This window comes from Pholis gunnellus, assembly GCF_910591455.1.
Source record: "Pholis gunnellus genome assembly, chromosome: 2".
Lineage (NCBI taxonomy): Eukaryota > Metazoa > Chordata > Actinopteri > Perciformes > Pholidae > Pholis > Pholis gunnellus.
Genome location: NC_136536.1, coordinates 23,704,677 through 23,728,867, shown reverse-complemented (window position 1 = coordinate 23,728,867; position 24,191 = coordinate 23,704,677). Strand labels below are relative to the sequence as shown.

At 41.5% G+C, this 24,191-nt stretch overlaps 1 protein-coding gene across 2 annotated transcripts in view; it reads right to left on the bottom strand.

The window, feature by feature from the left end:
* Positions 1–24,191, bottom strand: part of LOC306706195 (copine-9-like) — a gene marked incomplete at both ends in the record, with an annotated part of 88,542 nt that overhangs the window by 15,441 nt on the left and 48,910 nt on the right. For both annotated transcript variants that reach the window (XM_079173155.1, XM_079173156.1), the window contains 12 exons: positions 3,998–4,055; positions 6,344–6,446; positions 10,221–10,348; positions 12,061–12,242; positions 13,602–13,648; positions 14,138–14,199; positions 14,498–14,551; positions 17,025–17,100; positions 17,327–17,368; positions 18,683–18,787; positions 20,681–20,784; positions 22,426–22,489. In XM_079173155.1, coding sequence (XP_079029281.1) covers positions 3,998–4,055; positions 6,344–6,446; positions 10,221–10,348; positions 12,061–12,242; positions 13,602–13,648; positions 14,138–14,199; positions 14,498–14,551; positions 17,025–17,100; positions 17,327–17,368; positions 18,683–18,787; positions 20,681–20,784; positions 22,426–22,489 — 1,025 coding nt within the window. The remainder of the gene's footprint in view (positions 1–3,997; positions 4,056–6,343; positions 6,447–10,220; positions 10,349–12,060; positions 12,243–13,601; positions 13,649–14,137; positions 14,200–14,497; positions 14,552–17,024; positions 17,101–17,326; positions 17,369–18,682; positions 18,788–20,680; positions 20,785–22,425; positions 22,490–24,191) is intronic.

The following is a 24,191-nucleotide window of genomic DNA, read 5'->3' as shown; positions in this document are numbered from 1 at the left end:
GCATACCCTGCCTTATCAATATTTCTAAAACACTGCGACAGCAGGAAGCTGTACTCACGTCTGTTTAGAGTAGACCTCCACCTTTATCCAGGCCCAGCTCCTTCACATCTCAGCCCTGCATCAAGCTGCGCTACACAAACAGCCTCCTCTCCCTGAAGCTCTTTGACCTCATCATCTCATCAGTATCTGGGCCTCATCATCGTGGTCTTAAAAGTTATTGTCACCACGAAATTATCCTCATTCTACTTTGAGTTAAAAAAAACAACCTGCCAGCAAATCCGCCGGTGTTCCGGTTTAACGTTAACGAGTGACCGCGTGAACTGAACCGGGCATGTTTCATCGCGTTACGTTTTTTTTTCCTCCTAAATCGCGATAATGACGAATGTTAACAAACAAAGTTCCGCATGCAGTGGACGTTATCCTTAACCGAGCAAGTCTTAACTGTAACGGAGGGAAAGACGGTGTAGACATCTTAACGCTGATTGGCCAAGACTCGACACATCAAAGATGTTTTATTGCGAAGATCACGTCATCACCTTTTTTCCTCGTCTCAATCCAAGCTGAGAAACGCTGGCTGGCCAGATGACCCCCCCCCCCTAAAGAGAAAACATCTACGGATCACGTGGATGATATATTTTCATTCAAAACGGCTAATTTCGCTGAAAAGCAACAAGTTTGCAGGTATGCATTTGACTCGTGGGCCCGCGAAAAAGACCGCTGCTGTGGGGCCAAGTTATCTTGGAGTTGCTTCACGGTCGCACGGTCGCTCTCTGATAGCTTGTTGAAGTATTAGCATGTTTTTTCTCGTAGTGTCTCTTTACATTATATCACTTAAACAAGGCAACAGTCTCATGACAAACTAGGCAGACACAGTTGTTTCGGTTTTCGGTGAAAAAATATGAAAGCGGCGGCCCTCGGTATCAACTTTCCTTATTTTACTTGCCGTAGCCATGACAGTTGAAGGGTCAGAGACAATTAAAAAAAGCCAGACAGTTACAGAGTGGTGCTGCCACCATGAGGTGAAAAGAGGAATTGCATGTTGAATTTGTATGATTTATTCATTCCGTTTTGACTGTGCTGGCGGGCCATAAATAATGCATTTTAAGACAGAAGGCGCGGGCCGTATAAAATCTGACCTCGGGCCGTGATTGGCCCGCGGGCCAGACTTTGGACATGCCTGATATAAGGGAATAGGTCGAGGACCAGAGACATCAAAGGGGACATCAAAGGGGACACAGAGGAGCTGGACAGATGACCAAGAGAGCAGGAGGAGTCCGGACGACTTCAACCAAACACTGAGCTGATAACAGCCAAAGCCATGAGGGGTTTATTGTATTTCGGCCAATCACAGAGGCTAATACTGGACATTTAAACATTCGGACAGAGACTTTTAAATATAGGAGAGTTCCAGAGAGTTTTGGGTTCTGTTCGCGCCGTTACCACTCAGGAGTTGACCAGCTGAGCTGGCCGATTAGGTGGGGCAAGTGAGGACTCTGCCCCAAGGGACATATTGATATCGATAGAGTAATTCAGTTTGCAACTGTTCTAGCTTCTCATGTTAATTAAATACTTTTTGATTGTAAGCCGGATCCAGTTCATTTTTGGTGGGACTTTGCTGCAGAAAGTTAGCAGCAGCAGAAGTCCAGCGGCCTGGCTCTCCCCTGAAAAGGTCTCCCCTCGACACATACAATTTAGCCAATCAGCGTCCTCAAATAGATTCAGCTTGTGGCAGAATTAATTCTTAATTAATTAAAATACATAACATATGAAACTCATGAGTGATTTATACACTCATGTTTAATCTGTTATCTGTCTCTGAACTGTTACATTTCATTCATTGTCCACACTGAATCTTTATTGTTTCAAAGTAGTTAACAAAAGCATGTGGGAATTTATGTTCTGGTCATAATGTACTCCTGCAATAAAAGGAACCCATTCAAAATGTGTTCTTGTCGCCGAGGTCTATTTGTAGTCTCGCTGGCTACAAGACACACTGATGTTTCTACAACACACACCCCCTGAGAAAACTTCCAGGATTAACGTACTTATTTTAACCCAAACCATGATCTATTCCTGAACCTGACCAAACAGACCGATTTTATGGCGTCTAGTAGGCATGTCATGTAGTATTTGCATCTACTTGGGAGTAAAATGGAGAGAGGAGAGAATTTTGTTCTATTATCTGTTCTTTCCTGTCAGCTAGTGTTGGCTGCTGTCCGGAGACGAAGACAACATATATCCAAGAAGACAGCGCAAACAGTAGATTAGTCATGTGAGTAAATATTTGCTACATCAGAATTCATTCGGAAAAAGTGTTCCCACTTCCCATTCAAGCGCATCAACTATCAGCTACATAATTAATGAGCATAGAGCATTGGAACAAGTCAAAAAGTTGGAACATTAAATATGTTTTTTGACAATACCAGATTGATTTTAGGAAGTCTGGACAGTAAAGAAAAACCCGCATGAAATGCGATTTTGCATTTAAGTGTTTCATGTTTTGAAACTCGATTGCAATCCAGTTTTCTACAGATGCGTCTCAGTCCAGACGCTCTGGCCGCTCAAATCCGATTTAAAAGGGTGGAAGTGCTGAGCATAATCAACAGTGTGTGGACGGGCGTTAAAATACTGTCAGCTAGTTACTGACGTCTGTCATTACCACGGCAACCCATGCAGATAGGCTGTTGATGTCTGGACCATAGACTCTATAGAAGAAGTGGACGTAGAACCTCCCGTTTGAAGGCTCAAATTTGGCAATTTGCCTGTCGCCATCTTGGATTACAGCTGTCGCCATGTTGTTTTTTGGCAACCAATGAACAGCAGTTACCATATTTGGAATGCGGAGGAGTGACGTAGGGACACCGTATACGGCTCTGGTAGCGGCATCGACCTGTCAATTACAGTAAACCCGCCCTAAACCATAGCCTGCTTTATGGTCTATTTAACTCTAAATGGACCATAACTTACTAAATGAACATCATGCTGTGTTGAAGAAGACTTGAAACTAGAGATTGAGACCATAAACTCATGTTTACAATGTTTACTGAGGTAATAAATCAAGAGAGAAGTAGAGTCATTTTCTCATAGACTTCTATATAATTGGACTTCTTTTTGCAACCGGAGGATTCGCCCCCTGCTGGTCAGTAGAGAGAATGCACGTTTTAAGTCACTTTCGCATTGGCTTCACTCGGTAGAACCGGAGGTTGCCTTCTGGTCTGTCAAATCTCTTTCCATAAACGTTAATATACATTCTAATAAATATAAACTATTTATCATAATAAGTTTAAGAAAGGCACAAATTTAAAGGACAGCCTAGTAAAAGCAGATGTTTTATCTCCCTTTGTCAAAGGGAAAAAAATTCATCGGTGTCAGACGTTGAAAAATATTAATCAGAAAGTGAATTTTTCTGAATGTACACCGTGAAAATCTTTATAGCCTGAATGAATCCAGTGATTTTTCTGTTATTCTTTGTAAGCCTTTGAAATTAAATATATCCACACTAGTCCAAATGAAGCCAATTAAAGATACTGCTGTAACAGTTTGTTTATTTTTTTATTATACAATATTCATCCCAGTAAGGGGGGAATTTGTCTCTGCATTTGACCCATCCCTTTATATAGGGAGCAGTGACAGTGACAGCGCCCGGGGAGCCGGGTTTGTGTCTTGCTCAGGGACACAGGACACGTTCCAGCCAAGGATCGAACCTTCGACCTTGCGGTTACCAGACAACCCTCTTATAATTGATGACAATATGTGCATGCTGGGTGCTCTTTTGTTGTTTTGCAGCCGACTGCTTCAACCGGATGTGAAGCCAGTCACCTTAAAGTGGATCACGTGTGTTATTGTGATTGAAGAGACATCTCTACGGTGACACTGTGATGCTGATTAAACTATTTCGTCCTCTGGAGATAAAGTGACCTTTTTGTCCTCGTTAACTCATGTTGACATGACGGACCTGTTACTATAATGTTACATGTTACTATAATGAAACACTCACCATCAAACTCAGCGGGTCCAACGCCTACGATAATGATGGACAGGGGGAGTCCTGATGCCTGTGCAGGAGACAAAAGCAAAGACAGTGAACACAAAAAAAAGAAACTATGAGATAAAAAGTCGTCCCTTTGCTCTTAGGTGCTGACTGTGTTATAACTTGTTTAATTGTATCAAATCAGTACGTTGATTGTGGCGTAGTGGAAGTGCATCTGCCCACCGACTTTCTTTCCACACAATGATACGAGTTAGAATCCCATAAATAGAATTCAGTAATTTGTATACATATTTTCTTTCTTCTATTTTTTAGATGGGCTTCCATAAACAGCAGGTTGAGGATAAGCTAAATTAAACCAAACTGCTGAAACAGAGCAGGTTTAAAATAATGCTGCTATTTTATAATCTTTGTGTCGGCCTTTAGTTTAAGTTAGCCCATCCGTGTGTTTGTGACACTAACTGTAGGGACCCCTGTACCCTTTTAATAGTTTGTTTAGAAGATACGAAATGGAGTCACAAATTCAGTCAGCACACAAACCCCAGCACCGAGAGTCACAGCGGTCTGCTGGAGTGCTGGGTCTGACCTGTGTAACGGCGGCAACGTGACCTTTGTTGATCCTGCGGGAAGTCTGGGCAGTGCCCCTGGGATCAGACCCCCGGTGCCCTTGCTGAAATTAAGCTAGCTGCTAACTGGGGTTCCTTGGCAAAGTTGCCTGACGCAACGCTGTGAGTCGTTTTCTACTTCGTTTAAATGTAATCCAATGAACAAAGAACCAAAATGCACAAGGACCATGGGTGGTTTTTTTTTGCAATTGCTTAAACATAACTTCTGAAACTAGAAGTCTTCTTTGTTGAAACTCTACAGAAAAAAAAGGAAAAAATAGATATGTATTTTATCTCTTGCAAAAGCAGAACTTCATTTAATACTGTATAAACTCTTCTAAAAATGTTTATATTTGCATCAAAACTTTACAGACAAACACCCAATAAATATCTCTCTCCACAGGCCAACTGCACACTGATGCGTCAAGTATAAAAACACTATTATCATTTTCATTTGTAGCATGCTGTAAATATAGACCACAAATGCAAACCTGAATCCTACTTCTATTGTTCAAGCTCTGGTTTCTAAGTGATCCAGTTGGTTACAGGTGTTTTCACAGGTAATGCATTCTGGGTGCAGGCGATTGATAATTGAGTGAAGGTATTTCAATGGCAGTGTTTAGCAAACAACAGCTTTTAGTTTTGACTGACTAGTGTAATGTAGATAAACTTGTGTTTAAGAATTTCAAACTTAGTGTAAAGCAGACAATGTGCTTATGGTTCAGCAGACCTGGTCAATAGATAGATAAGTTACTGCTTTCAATAATTATCCCAAAGGTTTTTGTGTTTTGGCAATTGCAAAGAAAACAAATCTCTAATGAAGAGCCCTCGGGTCAGCTTCACTTCTTCGTCCTCTCATGTTGGACTGAGGGCAGACTGGACGCTACAGAGACTCACTATCACCTCTGAAGGTACAAGTGGTATTACAACACAGGGCGGGGCGGGGCTAGCTGGTTAGCGTGCTCATTTCAGTAGATATCTACAACACAATAGACAATGTGCTTGACATAATGTCAACACAGTTACCTCTCCACATTCTGTTGATAATGTTAGTTCATTTATTGAATGTTTCAAAATAAACTTCTGGCCGTATAATACATTGTCAACACAAGTGTTGATTCATTATTTTTTGGAATCTGAAAGTTGAGGCTGTTTACCTGACCCAATATCCTAAACTTACAGAAATTACCTATTTTCCGAACCATAACTCTCCTTGTCACAAAATCAAAAGTCCAGCGCCTGGAGAAAGCCCCAGGGAAGAAGAGTTGTAGCATTAGTGTGATTTAAAGCAGATATCAGACACTTCAGCTTTTTAAATAGGAGGGAAAAAATAACAAATAACTTTCTTTTAATATTGCCACTGCCACGAAAGAAAACACTTAGAAACCAACTAATTGGATCAAGCGCCTCTCAAACTATGCTATTGAAACAACTATTGATCTCTCCACCGAAGTGAGATCAGTCATAATTAGAGCAAAAATATATTTTCCTCTCCCTGAATTTGGTATTTTTCCTTTCCTTCTGACTTTTGCTTATCACGGAATACTAAGAAGCTGCTTTCATCCAAACATCATACAAAGAATTATTCTTTAGAAATATAATGGAGCTTTTGCCCTCCACACTAAATACAAGAGAGGGTACTGAGATGAACATCAGAACTGAGGGAAAAACATCCATCGGTCCCCGTGCTCGCTTGTGTACACATCAAATGTGTGTGTGTGCGCTGCACGTGTGGGTTTCGTTTACTCACATTGACCACAGCCTCTTTGGTCTGGACCATGTCGGATATCACTCCATCTGTGATCATCAGTAGAACAAAGTACTGAGAGCCGTCTGTAATCTCTGCTGCGCAACTGGGGAACGCACACACACACACACACACACACACACACACACACACACACACACACACACACACAGGTTAGAGCTGCCTGAGGACTTGCAGACTACTAGTGAAAACAACAAGAACACCTGCCTGATGATCTCAAACATCATTCCAGAGTCTACGGTGGCTCAGGACATGCACAGAGTTGAATCAAGCTCACAACATACAGTAACTTTCTAGTTATTTGTCCGACCCTTTGACCTTCCTGACGCTATGTCTTTTATTTTTCTCTTTTATTTTTTCTATAAATGACAGGAAAATACTCTTAGAATTAAAAAACAAATGTTACCAAACTATATGGCACCAACATAACTGTCTGTGCTGAGCCACTACAGTGGCAGACTCAGGCTGTCTGAGGGGCAGGGGGCACCAGTGCGGAGAAATGTTTCTAGCATGTAAGACAGCCTACAGTATGTAGCACTGTATTAAGGTTTCTCCCTGGGCGTCACTTTCACTGGGAGTTGTCTCTACTGGAAGGGCCCCATAGAGGACACGTAATCACTTTTTTTTCCACTGGAAGGGCATCCAGAATGACTTTTTGTCATGTTTTCTCCACTGGAAGGGCACCTTAGAGGACACTTCATCATGTTTTCTCCACTGGAAAGGCTCCCTAGAGCAGCAGGGTATTCAATTAACATTAAGCAAGGTCCAGTTAAAGAGAATTTCCTCTGGTACATCACAATAATGTCGAACTTCCAATAGAATTTTGTGCCTTATATATTGAAGTAGCCTAGCAGTTGTATTAACTTCTGTACATAGTCAATAACTGAGTGTCAAATCAAATAGAGTTCAATTGAATAATACAATATTTATCATCAGTTTTCAAATTGAACTGGGTGAATTATGAATAATGCATACTCTAATACTAAATAAATGTTCTCTCATTTGCAGAATATCAAAATAAAATACATATAAAAGCTTTGGAAAAATGAAGAAAAAATACTGAACCCAATTGTCCATGCCCTGCAGCTTTAAATGAATTGAGGGTGAAGTGATGTCAATCAAAAAAGTCACAATATCCATATTATTCTCATCTTCTAAAAAGGGAAAATTGTGTGCAGGGACTATATCCGTTGTTATGGAAGCCTTATTTTCATCTCCGTTAACATCATTGATGGGTAATGAAAAAATGATGTGTTAGAATTCTTATTAGATCGTTTATTTTCTGGGCATTCATTTCTGATTTGAGTGGGTACGTTCACGCAAAAGGTTTTAGACATACTGGTTCTTTAACTGCCCGTGGGAAGAATGAACATTTAGCAGTCTGTCCATTCTTGATTAAGGACTCTGTACAAGCTGTCCACATTTACCTTTTTCAAGCACGTCATGTGAAATAGCTTCTCTGACTCACGTAATCCTCAGACTGTATTTTCTCTCCCATGTGTGTATATCTTGAGTAGTGATGATTACATATATATATATATATATATATATATATATATATATATATATATATATATATATATATATATATATATATAAATAAAACACACATTTTATTGTCCAAATAGCACAAAGCGAGACCGTTGCAATTGGTCGGTGTGTTGCCTGAACCGCTGAACGACTGCCGTAAAGGCGCCAGTTAAAATAGAAGCAGTCCTTCAAAATGTAATAATTATCAATTATCAATCACTTATAGGTCCAGATCCGGATACAATGGCGTTTGGGTCCAAACCCGGACCACAGTCCGCCTATTAGTGACTCCTGCCCTAAAGAGTGTTTTGTCAAGTTTTCTTTAATACAAGTTTTCACTGTTGAGGTCGGGTCGATCGCCCTCGGGGCCAACATTACATTACATATAATTAGGTTGATTATTATTTTTATAAATATATATTTAGATGGCTTCCAGATACATTTGCGTTCTTTGTCAACTCACTGTGCAATTTTAGCCATGTGTGCTTGTCCAATCACAGTCTAGCAAATCTATCAGATCTATCGAGCTTCAGATTTCCTCACGGGCTGAATGAAGTCCAGCACGGGGCTCAAGCAACGGTGAATTGGAGGTTTGTGTCTTTTCTAAACTAAACCAAAAACACAAGTACAAAACTGTACAAGAACAGAGAGTCAAAAATGAATCCACAAAAATTGGTTAGTAAAAAATATTACATGAAAAGCATTATTATTATACCCCAAAAAATGGGCATTTAACTTTGGGATCTCTGGGTTTAATTACATTTTGATTTGAATGTAACATTAAAAAAAAACTCAATTAAAATGGATTTGATCTCCTTCCAAACACCATGGCAACGCCTTTGTTCACAGAGTTGTTTACCGCCTAAAAACCACAACCTTCAGCAACAAGAGAGACCCTTCAAAAAACAACAAGCACCGAAAAACACGGCACGAAGGAAACCGTGTGACCCTGCTCCTTGTTTTTCCACCGCTCTTCATTCCCTTTCCAACATGACAAAAACAAACTGAAATATCCACATCTCCAAACTCATCTGGCATCATTTCAAGCTTGAGCTGATATTTGGCAGCTGAGTGTTGGTTGAGTGTTTCAACACGTAGGTGTGTGTGTGTGTGTGTGTGTGTGTGTGTGTGTCCTTCACCTGCTGTTTGTGTCTTTATTGCAGGGAGACGGTATCTTATACAAGCGACTTAACTGTTCCACTTGGCTGAACATGACATTGATCTGTGACTCCATATTTCTGTGTGTGTGTGTGTGTGTGTGTGTGTGTGTGGCGACCCAGGTTAATCCGTGTTTTCACAGAAAACAGAATGTTTTGTAGTCAGATCTCTTAGCGACCTCTAGACCTTTCATTTATTGTAGGTCTTAGTTTTAAGGTGCAAAAATAGACAAAGACATCAAAGTTATTGCTTTAACTGGCAATTTACCCCTATGCTGAATACCCATAGAATAACAGGATGATGAGGAGGACTAGCTTTTTTTCTCTCATTTCGTTTTCAACCATAACTCAGCAGGTCTATTTTGTTTCTATGGAGGCCAATCACCATCACAAGTCAGGAACCATCACACCATTTGAAAATGATCAGCTCTGACCAAAGTATTTGAATCACAAATCACAAGTTTGACCGAAAACAGGGCGACTGACAAAAGTTCTGCTCAAACGTGCCGCGTTGCTAGCAGCTAGGTATTTCCGATAGAAGAGGACGCGGTGGTTCTTGAGCAGTGTCCAGGGCAGGTTGTTCAATCAGCGTTGATAAATTTGGCACTTTGGCTGCTGTCCGTGGTGCTGATCAAAGACTGGTTGGCAGGATGGGAGTTACATGTTGAGCCCAGGCGGAAGTGTCTTGAAACTATACGACTGATATATCATTTTGCCAATTTAACAAAGTTTAAAGCTTTTGGAAACCTAAAATGCAAGAAAAATGCCACAGGTACCAATGAAACTCTCTTGAAAACAATTTGAGGTTGTACAAAATGCTTTCCATTTAGATGTAAAGGGATTCTGCCACCCATTTTGGGTTTTCTTTTCCCATTGAAAGTCTATGTATGCCACTGCAAATACTGGATATATAATTCAAGTTTTAAAATATGTTTTAGGAAAAGGTATTTTAAGGTCCATAGACATAAATGAGATGTGTGTAAAAGCCCCACATCAGCATTCAACTGTTTTTTGCAACATGTCACTAATGAGCTTTGATCAAGGTTTATTAATAACAAAACATTTATTTAAAAAAATCTATCAGTTCTGGCTGACAGAAAATAAAATACCATAACTATCCCCTTACTCTAAAAAGGTATAATTGCACCCAATACACACACTTTCAAACTTACTTTGCCACTTTGTTTATAACAGGTGCAAAGTTTGTGGGTCCGTATAGCTGCACCGTCCTCAGGCTCTGGAAATAAGCCTCCAGAACCCCCTCTATGCCCACACAGTTTGGATTTTCAGCATCACCGCTCTGCAACAGACAGCATACAGGACACTAATGAAGCGCACATTCACACATTCAGTGTACAGACAGTATAATTAACAGGGTGGTGCAATAAGCAATGGGCATCAATCCCTCCAGAGAACATAACTGTGGGCATATTTACATAGTCCTTCCAATTAAAGATAATCAAACATATCTTATATATGCTGCTATTAGCTGTAATGATACGCAATCTATCTACATTTAACTGATACACTGTATACACGGAAATAGGGGAAAACAGGTGGCCCACACCATTAAAGAGAAGACATCCAAAAAACACAAGAGGCTAGCTACAAATAAATGTGTCTGTCTTCATCAAACAGTAGGAACTGCATCTAATGAAAAAGTCTGTGAGCTTGCGATTCGGCGGAGGGCAACACCGGTACATTTCTCACTTCAACTGTCAAGTTCACACAAGTACAGACATGGCTGTGCCCAAACAGTCAGATCACTGGGATACACTATTTTTTATTAGGTGTATATATTACAAATTGTGAAATAATTGACTACAAATACTTTGGTGCGGTAAAGACACAATGCCAAGATTACTAACTTGCTCATCTGATTGCCGCCATTGCTTGTGTGTGTTTACTCAACACAGTGGTTCTTTGATTATGCCAACAACTCGAGGAAACCGGATGGGCAGCTAAATCCCTGCTGGGCGTGATTCAGATAATTAATTAGCTTTACGAGTAGACTGCTTCTATAGTTCAATGCCATTCATCCCCGGACCGACATCATCCGACGGATAGCTCCCATGCAGGCTTGTTACAGGGACCACCCATCATGATCCCGCCTTGTTAGTTTCACTTGAGGGGAATTAACTAGCTAGCTTGATAGCCAGCAAACAATAATTACATCCATCCGATGGAAGACTGCAACGTTTCAATGAAAATTGACATTTTGAGTGTATTGGTCTCGGAGCAACTCTAGTTATATAAAAATATCAATTTATTCTCCATTCACTTTTTTTCACTGAGAGAGACAGAAATTAAAAGATTTCAAAACTCAGCTTTGGGAAAGGGAAGAGATACCGGGACAAGACGAGGAGGTTGAGAGAAAAAGAAAGAGAGAAGGTGATGGAGATGAGAGAGGAAGGGTACGTACTATCCACCGAGCCCAGGAGAGCATCTTGTCCCTGGTGCTGTTCAGCACAAACAAAAACCGATCCAATTCACACAATGAAATTAACACAGAGATATGTTTCGACCTTGGTATTTCTAAAACCCTGAGTCCAGGCCTGCTGACAGGGATTTAAGACTCAGTGAATCCATAATGTTATAGTCATTAAGTTTTAGGGTGGAATTCTTAAAGAGACACTTCTGTGATGTAGATCATTGCCCTTCCATAAAGTACAGGGAGTTTCATAAAAAAGAAAAAAAAGAGAAGAAAATCAGGAGCAAAGAAGCAGAGGCCATGCCAGTGTCTTAGAGCCAGACTTCCCTTCAGCTTAGCATCCAGTGGTTCCTAAATGGTTGCCCTGATCCCTCAGGAGGATGCAAGGAGGAAGCGGAGGGGGAATGCTGGGAGATTCCCGCTGGCAGCCAGATGAGCCGACTCCTCAAATTCTGCGACCAGCTGTCGTCGCAGCGACAACTCTGGTCCAAGCCACGCCCCGATATACGGGTGGACCGCGTGTGTGTGCCTTGTGTGTGTGAATTCATGCGTTTGTGTGCACGTTCACACTTGTGTCTTACCAGTGGGAAGCCGTGGGAGATTTTGCCGTCGGGGGGCAGCTTAGCTCCGAAACCATAGGCGGGAAAGAGCTTGTCACTGTCGTAGTCCTGGATAATCTCACCTACCGCTTTCAGGGCCATGGCATAGGCATTCATCTGGTAGGGACTCATATAGTGGAGGGAAGTGGGCTGGGAGGGGTTACCTTGGAGGAAGACACACACACACACACAAAATGAAGTGAATGATAATCTGTCTCCCCCCCACCTGTGAAATACAAAGTGTCACCAGTGGAGCACAGGAGATGATTCATGCCTACCGTGTGATTCATCTCCTCATTTCAAACGGGTTTCTAGAAAAGTAGCGTCTAGCAATTGCATTTTTGAATAACCGACAGGTTGTGTGTGCGATGAACTGCATGCAGAATCTTGGCATGAATGATGTGATATTTTCAGGGATAGAAAAAGTAAATCATAGAGTCATGTTAACAGGATTTGATGTTTTGGCCATCATGTTAACGTCTTACGATATTAACATGATATTTTAAGCATTATAAATACTGTATTACACGCATGGAATCATAGCCAAATCAGAACGAATGCCAACTCTGACTTCTCCCCTTGTCTCGAGTCCATCCTCCATTATGAAACAATCTTCCTGCTTTAAAGAGAATGAAAGGAGGGGGGTTGATTAGATTAGCCACGATCGCTGCCAGATCCTAACACACCTACTGGTGATTTATTCCTCCCAGCTTCCAAACTGCTCCGAAGGTGTAGCGCGGAAATACCAAACATATTCGCCACGCACCGCGCACGTTGCACGGTCGAATGCACTTTCCATCATGTGAAAGTAAGAGCCTAAATGTAACAATCTATTCCGAAACAGCGGAGTGCCCACCATCACAAAACACAGGAGTGTCTGCCATTAAAAATTAAGAAAGGCCATGTTACATTACAGAGCAGGGAAGGGACATGTGCTTTTCACACTGAAGAGTTATATTTTAAAAGTAAACGCTAAAACAACAAAGATAGAAGCTAAAGCCTACAGATCACAGTGCAGAAAACAATCACCGCATGACCTGGCGATTGAGACAGACAATACCATTAAGGATCACTGTTACTATAAAGCCAGGTATGTTTTTATTCAGTTACAATCATTACAAAGCAGTAGCTAGCGTGGCGCAGAGGCGCAAATGCTAGTTAATGATGTGCTACTTACTCAGTGTTAGTTTTTAGGGAGGAACATTAAACGTATATCTCCTTCTAACCTCTCCGGGTAACGGGTATCGCTATTAGACAACGTTTAACCATAATAATTTGAAACAATTGCATAAAAGCAGAGCAGGATACTGGTCAGACACTGGTCAGATCGGGCTAGTGCTACGCTTTCATTTGGCCAGAATGTGCTCGACAAGTACACCGGCTTCCACTGAAAATGAATCGTTCTGAGCCTGAGCCTGTTGCTGGGTCGCGCTTAGTGTGAACGCAGCATTATAAAACCATAATGAATGAAAATACATGCAAGACAAAGGAATGCATCTATAACACAAAAGTACGGGACGTACCATTGGATGCTGTGAAGTCTATAGCCACTGTGAAGTTGAGTTGTGTTCTGTTGCATAGACAATGGGAATCAAAGAGAAAAAACAACAAAGATCACACACTTCAGTAGACTTAATACACACTTTATCTCCAACGCATACACATTGATGCAAATAAGAGCAGAGTAATTAGTTTACTGGCTAATTAGTATTGCAGGACGATATTCGCCAAAAGCTCATAGCCAATATGAATTCAGAGTGATGCTCTTAGAGTATGAAGGGAAATTCAATCAAGTATCTCCACACACAACACAAACACAAATCACTTTAGAGGACATTACATTGACATACATTCATTGCCTGTTGACTTACACCACCCCTAACCGCCACTACCCTAACCCTTAAACCAAGTCCTCACCCGAAAATGTAATTATTTACGTTATGGGGACCTGGATTTTGTCCCCATAAGCACGGCGAGTCCCCACAATGTGATGTTGTAAACAGATTCATGTCCCCGCAACAAACACTTACTGTGAGAGCAGACTTATTATTCCACTCACCCTCCTCGGATGAAATCCACAAAGGTATACTCAGACTCCACTTTGAAGGACAGCAGAGTAACCTGCCGAACACACACACACACACACACACACACACACACACACACACACACACACACACACACACACACACACACACACACACACACACACACACACACACACACACACACACACACACACACACACACACACAAGAGAAGGAGGGGCAGAGAAGGGACCGGGGCAAGGTGGACGGGAAGGAATAAGACAAACAGGTGGCCAGACAGCAGCGGAGTCAGCAAGAGATGTAAGAGGTGATGGTACCTATATAAATATGTAAAACATGAAATGGGACATTAGAGATGTGGGCGTACTCACAGTTCCAGAATTGACATATTTCTTCTTTTTGCCTTTCTTCTTGGGATTCGAAACCTGCCGGCGATGGTGGAAAGCGAGTTAGTGACTGAGCGGATACTTCATACCCTGGAACGATGTTCACATGAATAATTCAACAGAGTCCTGATACTGAGAGGCCATGAATTGAGACTTATATGTTTAACTGTGTTTATATAGAGAGTAGAGACGGTACAAAGGGAGAGGTGAAGAGATTAAACCATCTATCCTTTAATCCAACTTAACTTTCTCTTCTCCTTTAGATTAGAGAATTCAATCATTTTTCTTCAGTCATTATGCTGCAGCACTATTATTAATTGGTTAGCTTGGAGCAAATTTAAGTGTTCTTTGTTTGAGCCGGTTTTAATAGGCTGTGGGCATTGATGGGCTTTTATTCCCAGAACAACTAATAAATAGTTCATGTCAAGTAACGGTTTAGTTTGGATAGTTTTATTCAAAATGACCACATATTCAAACCTCAACATTAAGCTTAAGAAAAGTTCTTGGTCCTAATTGGCTCGCCTCATTGAAGTCAAATAAATGTTCTGGTAAGAACTAAGTGTATTTTACAGTGTGAAAGGATACATTGCTTTTCAATATCCTCATACAACGTTTCATATGATATCTTAAGAAAGGTTTTGCTGTATTTTCTTTTGGCGTTATCCTACGAATGTCCAGCAACGCGAGCGATCAGTGTGCCCGCACAAGCCCTTTACAGTGCAGAGCCTGTTTGGGCAACAAAACTACCAGGTTAGGTTTCGGAAAAGATTGGGGTTTTGGGTTATAACCATAGACTGTATATAAGAAGTGGACGTAGTCATCATGACGTCACCTATTGGTTTGTGGACTGCCGTTTTGAAGCCTTGAGTTCAGCAATTTCGCCTTCACCATCTGGGCTTTTTTGCAACGGATGAGGGGAAGTTACCATATTTGAAATGCGGATGAGTAACGTAGAGACGCCGTATTCGGCTATGGTAGCGGCAGCTATTCTGGTTTCACAGAACTCAACGGTCTCCTGAGTGAAAGTCCTGTGTTTTTGTGCCTGTACCTTCCACCACGACCTCCACACTTCTGACTTTGTCTCTTTTTGTATTACATCAACTGTCCTGCCTCACGATTATGTGGATTACGTGGGTTATATAACAAATATACCCCATTATTACCTTCCAGGTTTTAGCTAAAAACAGTGAGAGCAGCCTGACCATTTATATATTATTGGTGATTGTATTGACTTGTGTGCATATTTGGTCAAAACTGTACAAAAAGAAGGTTTTTATTTCTTTTTTCTGCTGTGATGAATTTTTGGTTTCAACTGAAAATGTTTGACTGAGTCAGGGGTCGGCAACCCGCGGCTCCGGAGCCGCATGCGGCTCTTTGGCCCCTCTGTTGCTACATCCACACTAATACCTTTAATACAAGTTTTAACAAACAAAAACGATCTCCGTTCACACGGCGTTTCAGCATCGTTTTCGAGATGATCTCCGTAAAACGCTTGAAAATGAATATCACGTGCCTATTCACGTACACTGGGCATGCAGTGGGTGCTGGTCCTACTGGTTTTCAAACCTACTGGTTTCCTTCCGTGTGTGTGTGTGTTTGCGTAACAGCAGCAGCTGTTTTCTGCCTCTGTTGCCAGATTGGTCACACATTCACAAACATATTGCTGGAGATCTGAGGCCACATCTCATATATATTGCGGGGATTACGATTGTATAAGTGAGCACCACATCACAGCCACGTATGAAGAAATACATTGAGGAAAATATATTTATGGAAAGATCGCAACAACCTGGATTCAAACTGTCGAGCTAAATAGTAAAATATAATCAAAAACGGGCGCACTGCGCGATCCGCCACTTGCATCTTACGTCGCTATCGAGCGCCTTTCCCTACAGGTGACTGATCATGATCTGCAGAGCCCCGCCCTCAGTAAACTATCAATGGATGAATCCAAAAACAGAAAAGTTACGGAGGACAATAGAGTTTAATTCTGCGTGGACGTATTCATTTGCTTTCACTGCGAACGATGCTGGCTTACCTGTATGCTTGATATGCAAACAACACAAAATGTAATGTTGAAAGACGCTTCCAGAACAAACAGCATTAGCTGGAAAGTATCACGCTGGAGATGAGCGACAAAGAGCGATTTCTCAACTGCTGCAGCAAACTCTCCTCTTCATCAGAGTTTATATTGTTATAACACGTAAAATAAAATGTCAACAAGTGTCTTTATTCTTGTTCTATAATTTCATAAATACAACAAGCTATAGTTTTTGTATATATAATATAACTATATATAAAACTTTATAAACTGACATAAAATAGCTTTTGCGGCTCCATTATTTGGTGGAAAATAGAGCAAAATGGCTCTTTGGCTGGTAAAGGTGGCCGACCTCTGGGCTCAGTGTTTGGCCGTTATTGTAGACTTCCATTATATTCAGTAATTCAACATTTAAATGTCTCACCTTGTGTCCTAAAAAAAAAGTAGTAACAAAAGCAGTGCACATCTCACCTCGTAGACATTGAACTGGTTCTGCCCCCGAGACAGCTCTCTGTAGCTGGTGGTGAACTCGCCAATGAAGTCATGGCTGCAGACAAAACACCCATAAAGACAGGCGAGCATGAATGCAGATTTCATAATTGGAGAGAAATTGTCACGTCTTTATCTCTATCCACGTGTCTTTTCTGGATTCTTTGTTTCTGTCAATTTCTCAGTACATTCTAATATATTTACACAAAGCTTTTTCGTTGTTCTCTAACATTTGAAAAACATCAATTTGAATCACGGGGCCACAGTGAGTGGTTACCATTTACCTTCCATCTCGATCCCAGTCATAGACATCTATCTTTACAGTCCTGAAATAGACAGAGAATATTATAATTCCCAAGGTCTGCTATCAGATCACATCCTGTCAAACAAACCTGTGTGTATGTTTGTGCTTATACTTCTGTGACACTGTGTGTCCGTTTTATTTTTGGAATGACGTGAGGGACTCTGATGTGAGCTCTTGCAAACCATTCTAACGCAAACTTTCCAACCTTTTAGATGGAACGTCCCGCTAACGCGTCACTGGTCATGGATGTCATTTTGAATAGCGAGTCCCTACGATAATGAACAAAAATCGAGGAGGAGTAGAGGATAATAGCTCCCTAGTTTTTACAAAAGTGGCAGTGTGTGCACTTCTGTATGGAGTGTGTATCTGGCAGCGAATGACTGGCACAGCTGCTGAGCACAGTCTAACCTGACTTACATAACAGAGTGCTGTGTGAAAACTGAGTCAGTCTCAATAACACCAGTGCTGGTCCCTGGGACACCATGACCGACTGCTGGCATTATTCTGACCGCCCCAGCAAAAGGTGATGTCATCCACATAAGGGTCTGCCTGTGCCTCAAGGTTCCCTTGCAGACATGTTTTTGTATGTTAAAATATTCTGCTTTTATTAAGATATTTAACATGGTTTTTCACACATAAAATGTAAAAAAAGAAATAAAAGACCTCTACTCTTTCTCCCTTATTGAGAAATTCTGGATCTGGCCTCGGCCCGCCCACCATGGCTGTTAATGCTAGGTTGAGCAGCATGCATCAAGATAATATCGGAGGTAGGCCTATTCAGTCATACATGTTTCCGTTGTGCTTCACTGAGACCTGGCTCTGTGGATCGATACCGGACTCAGCGTTCCAGCTGGATGGCTTCCAGCTGTTCAGAGAGGACCGCGACACCGAGCTCTCCGCCAAATCAAAGGGTGGAGGAATCTGTTTCTACTCCGTGGGCTGGTGTAACGATGTGACAGTGATTCTACAGCACTGTTCTCCTGATCTGGAATCTTTCATTATAAACTGCAAACCCGTTTTACTCCCTCCGTGAGTTCGCTTCATTCATACTGGTCGGTGTTTACGTGCAGGAGGCACAGCGGACACTCGCCGAACAGATACTGTGTGTGGAGCGGACCAACCCGGACTCTTTAGTTATTGTCCTTGGTGACTTTCTTTAGTCGTGAACTCCTAAATACAGTTCATTAATGCTCAACTAGAGAGGAGAACATTCTGACAAACTTTGTACAGATACAAGTCAGTAAGTCAAGGTTCTTATAGAAATTGAATATCTCATGATGACATTTCATTCACTATCCATTTGTTTATATAATAGAGTTGTGCAATAAAATCTGACCTGTCGTAGTCGCCATTGCAGAGAGCTCTAACGGGGATGGTGAAGGGCTGCCACACCGGGTTCAGTGTGTTCTTGATCACCTCCGTCTTGTGGCAGATGGTGAACCTGCCAGCAAAAGAACACACGCACACACACACATACACACAGCCACTAAAGGGAAAGCACGTTCACATTGCCTGTGAAGATAATCCCACATCACTTATCTGCAGCTTCCTTTGCAGTTTGTTGTAATTTGTATTTATTTTTTACATCCGTTTAAGTATATCTGGCGGACATGACAGAATTGCAGATAGTTTTATTACTGCTACAAAAAATAAAAACTCTACAAGGCAGAGCAGCAGAAGGAGGTAATCGTCTTCAGGGTTGAGATAAGCCTCAATGGGTGGCGTCATATGACTGAAATCACACACAAAAAATGATTTGTATAGGAAACCAGGTGAGCCATTTCATATTACTGGCATGAACATATGTATTCATCACCTCCGGAATGCTGACAAAACACTTTTCATTCATTGTCTGGAAGCTGTTCTTGATGTTCAGCAGCATCAACACAGCTTGCATAAAAATGTCAGGGATAAATGACAATGTTGGACTGCTAGGTTGCTTTGAAGATAAGGAGAATGCATATATTTTAAAAGGTTTCAGCTTCCTGTAGTTCCCTTTTGGGTTCAATAAAATACTACCTGTCTATCTAAAGCATGCTTTGTGTAAGGTTTTTGCAGAAACTAAAGGGCTGGACCCAAATGCAGGGAGACACGGGAAACGGAAGGTTGGATAATTGTGGGTTTAATTATAACAAAAAAGGTAAACAACACAAAAACGTGTGAATCACAAGTCCATAAAAATAAAACATCCAAAGAATCAGGGAACACGGCAAAGGGGAGCAGACACGAAACGTACCAGGAGGAACTGGCAGGCAGACGACAGACAGACCAGGTTACACCAAAGATGACCGAACAATGAGCCAAGGGACACACAGGGTTTAAATACACGGGGAAGGTGCAGGTGAGTAGACACAGCAGGTTTCAATAAAGGGTGGGGCAGACAATGGGTACATCCCAAGTCTCTTAATTGTCATTTCCTCGATCCTCGCTCGAACCGGAAGTTGTTCTGCGCCGCCATATTGACGGCTGTCCCAAAGCTCTTATTTAGCTCGGAGGAGCGAGGATCGAGGAGGGAGGAGGGACCTCGGAGGAGCCATGAGCGAGGAACCACAAGAGATCAGCTGATCCTCTGTCATCAGAAACAGACGTCGCTTCACGTGACGCAACTGAGGAAAGGACGTCTCATGTCTCTTAAAACATATTTCCTCGTTTCCTCTCTCCTCGTATGGTTTCCTTGCGTCTCTCCATGCATCCCTGGTGGGAGGGACTAAGACGCAAGGAAAGGAGCCAAGTGAGGGAAATGGGGATGCAATTAAGAGACTTGGGATGTACGCCATGATGAGAGGAACAGACGGGGGCAGAAAGTGAAGTGAAGCACGCTGAGGAGGTGCAGGTGATTGAACGCAGCAGTGTCTAATTAGGGAAGGGCAGACCATCACAGGGGGAAGACAGACAAAGGCAGGAAATAAAGTGCAAGACACATGAACATTCTCAATAAAACAGAATAAATAACTAAATCCAAACATAAATCGTGACAGCATTGTATCTGAAACCCACCTTTAAAAGATGAAAAAGTAAATATGAAGTGAGTGGAAGTTAAAGTAAGTGACAGAACAAGCCATTTTGGCATTAAAAATTATAAATCAGAATCACATTTGGCCATTTCGCATGATTTTGTTTCTTCTTAAAACTGGAGGGTGTCTGTGCAATTGAAGGAGGCTCAAATATTGATTTGAAACTCTTGACAAAAATGGGAAAAGCTCTCTAATGTTGCATGCACTTTTCAGACGGCCCTTAAATCAGGCTTCAATGTCATATTTATTTAAACATCAAATCTGTTCCTGTCTGTTCAGAGTGCCTTATCTGGTCATATCTGAATGGTGCTCAGACTCACGTTCCGTCCTCATTACTCCGGTAGAAAACAAGGAAGGGGTCCGACTTGCCAAAAAAGTCTTTTTTGTCCAGCTTGTTGGCACACAACTGCATGGTAGCAATATCCTGAGAGAGAAGAAGCAGTTTTTAGTAGAACATCAATTTAATCCCAACACCAGCGTTCGGATAAGCTTAATAAGCGATGCAGACTGCAGTGATTTCAATAAGTATCTTTTAAATTACACATTTTACAAGTGGGAGAAACAGATTGTATTATGGGCTGTCTGTAACATAGTCAAAGGGAATGGCTTCATACATATGGATACATGGTCGCAGCAGTTAATGAGAAACTATTTTATTCCTGCTTCTGTATTAAAATGCCTGGGATAAGAAAGGAAGGAACCAAGGATGGAAGGTAGATAGGTGGATGGATGGATGGATTGATTGCCCTTAATGAGGCACTTTAGTCATTGCCTCCAGTAGGAAGGCATCCTGGGAAACCTATGCTCGTCATTGACAGATAGGGTTTGTCAGCCTAGACCCTCACACACACATACACAGCACACTTATCAAAATTTCTGAAGATTATTTGGATCTTGTCAAGAACCAAACCTCCCAGAGAAATGATGATGAACACAACCAGGATAGGCCTTTTCACATAATGGTCTCTGGAGCACACACACACACACACACACACACACACACACACACACACACACACACACACACACACATTGTACTTCAAACTTTATGGGGACAATCATTGACACAATGCATTTCGTAGCACATTAGCCTAACATTAACCACCACAACTAAATGCCTGACCCCAACCCTTACCCTAACCATAACCTTCAACCTATTTGTAATCTGAACTTTAAAACAAGGTCCGACCCCTCAAACATGCCTTTAAGGGGTCTGTCGCCGGCCAAGATGTCCTGACTTCCTAAAAATGTCCTCATTCTGAAGGTCTAAGCCTCCAACCCTCTCTTTCACACACACACACACACACACACACACACACACACACACACACACACACACACACACACACACACACACACACACACACACACACACTCACACACTAACATACTTTCCTACATCCCCAACAGGTGGACAGTGCTACTCCATCCAAGTGAGGACCACTGTTTTTGGTCATTTTACTGTAGTATACTTCTCCCAGAATATTACTGAAAATGTGCTTTAAAATTTTCTTTAAATAAATTGCCATTCCACAATGACTTTGATAATTATTATCAATATTAAAAAAATTATCTATGATAAATATTACCAGAAAAACACACACACACATATACACAGAGGGAATTCTCTGTCTGTATCTGATATATATATATATATAGTAATATATTATTGCGGCAGGGAATGGAAAAATTGGAAGAGAAAAATCACTTTGTTTATTGCTGGAAACCATCTTGACAGTTACTTTTCATCATATTTAGAGAGTCTGAGAAACTCAACATACAGCATTTATCAGCACTGAAAAAGCCTGAAAAGCTTAACTTGAAGGTGGGGGTCCCAATGATGGGACATTTCTTTGTTACATTTCATGATTTATCGTTGAAAGATTGGCCCATCATGAAACCCTTTCTGTGTATTGGTGTGTTTGTGTGTGTGGGGGGGAGAGGATTACAAGCCATATAACAACAGTATCAGGGCAAATAAAACATGCAGACGATATGAAAACGCTCCAACAACACTGTGTTGTCTGCACGTTTGAGACAGTGTGTGTGTGTGTGTGGTACTGACCCTGCAGTTACTGAGCTCCTCTGCAGCAAAGATAATGACTCCACACTTCTTCCCTGGAATCCCACTGAGGGCGAGAGTAGAGAGAGAAAGACAGAGAGAAAGACTGAGAAAGCAGGTAATTGTGGCATGTCATGAATAATACAATTGCCAGGCAGATTCATAGCTACAAGCTGTTATTGAGATAGGTGACAGCCCAGCATGCATATTGTCATATATATTCAATTTGCATACCTGCACTTACTTTTCTGAAATTGGCGAAGTTGAGGCCTGTTCAATTTTGAAGCATTAATTTCCGAACTTGTTTTTAACATTCACATTTAACTAAAAAAAGTAAAAGCCCAACTCACCTCACATAAATCCTGTCGATCTTTAGCATATTTTGGACACACCTTTCCAAACACATATCAGGCCTGTTGCCTCTCACAACGTGGGTTCAAAGAGATTTCAGTGTGTGTTTAAACGGCTACCTTGTTAGTAAAAATTAAACATCTCCTCAAAACAGCCTGTAGAGCAGTAGTTACTTCATAAAATGACTCACTTTCTACCAGGGTAATTGCTTTGAGCACAAATGCTGGCAACTAACCACGACAACAATCGAATTTGGCCACTGAGGAGCTCCACTGGAGCAGATGGAGGTATAGTGCCTTGCTTAAGGGCACCTCAGAGGTGGTAACAATGGAGGGGCACCCGGTGTACAGATTCAAATCTTTCCAGTCTGAGTTGGTGTAAGAAATAGGATATTTACGTATTTAAGTAATGAATTTTGAAGCAACCCTATGTAATGTAGATTAGATAGCTGTGCAGCTGGCATTTGTTTACTATTTGCCACCGCCATATTGGGTTCCGGGTAAAAGCCCACTGTCAGACTTGAACATGCCTTTTTTTATGCTGTGCAGGGGGATGTGACAACAAAAAAGGAGAGCCAAATATTTCATTGTAGACTACCTAAATAAGTAAACGGACATCAGAAATTGTTTGCAGCAATTTAGAGGGCAGAGGTACCACCGGCCGAAAGCAGTCGTCTGTCTGTGCAGTAAACATTATATCTTAGGTCCCATCAGAATATAATGTAAATGTTAGCTAGCCTTAGTGTTAGCCTGTTAAATTGCCAAATGTGCTAACTGAACTGGCTTAAATTCTTAACTTAGAATGTGGAGAAAAATGAGTGATGGCCTATTAGTGCCACTGCCATGCATAAACACACCAGTTATCTTGCATACAATACTGAACTATTCAAATAATGGACAGATTCATGTTTTTGGGTCAAGTTACAAAACAATCCATTTTCACTCATAACAATGTCCAAACACTTGGCATAATAATATACTGGCATCAGTAGTTGGCTGTTGGATAGGAGCTGGAGTGTTTTAGCCAGGAATATCTTGCAAACATGATTGCACAAGGATTCATGGGTGAAGTAAATGTTGTTTTTTCATTTTTCTTTCATTTCTTTACAATGGTATCTTCTTTTCAAATAATATTGCAGCATGCATCCTTGTGTCTGGGATCTTAGTCAGCTGGGGACTGAATAGGCTCTTGGTCAATCACTGGGAACCTGACAGAGCCTTGTGATTGGCACAGCAGCAATAGGGGCGGGTCCTCCTCTTTGTGTGCAGGAGGCTTGGAGGGACAGGTCCAGGCTAGTCTCGCGCTGTGAGTGTACCTGTGCCCAGCTTGAGAGACCTCCTGTGTGTCGCTGAATGTGTGCATTTCTGACTGAAAGATGACATCTTCTGCCTCCATTTATCCATTCACTACAATATGTT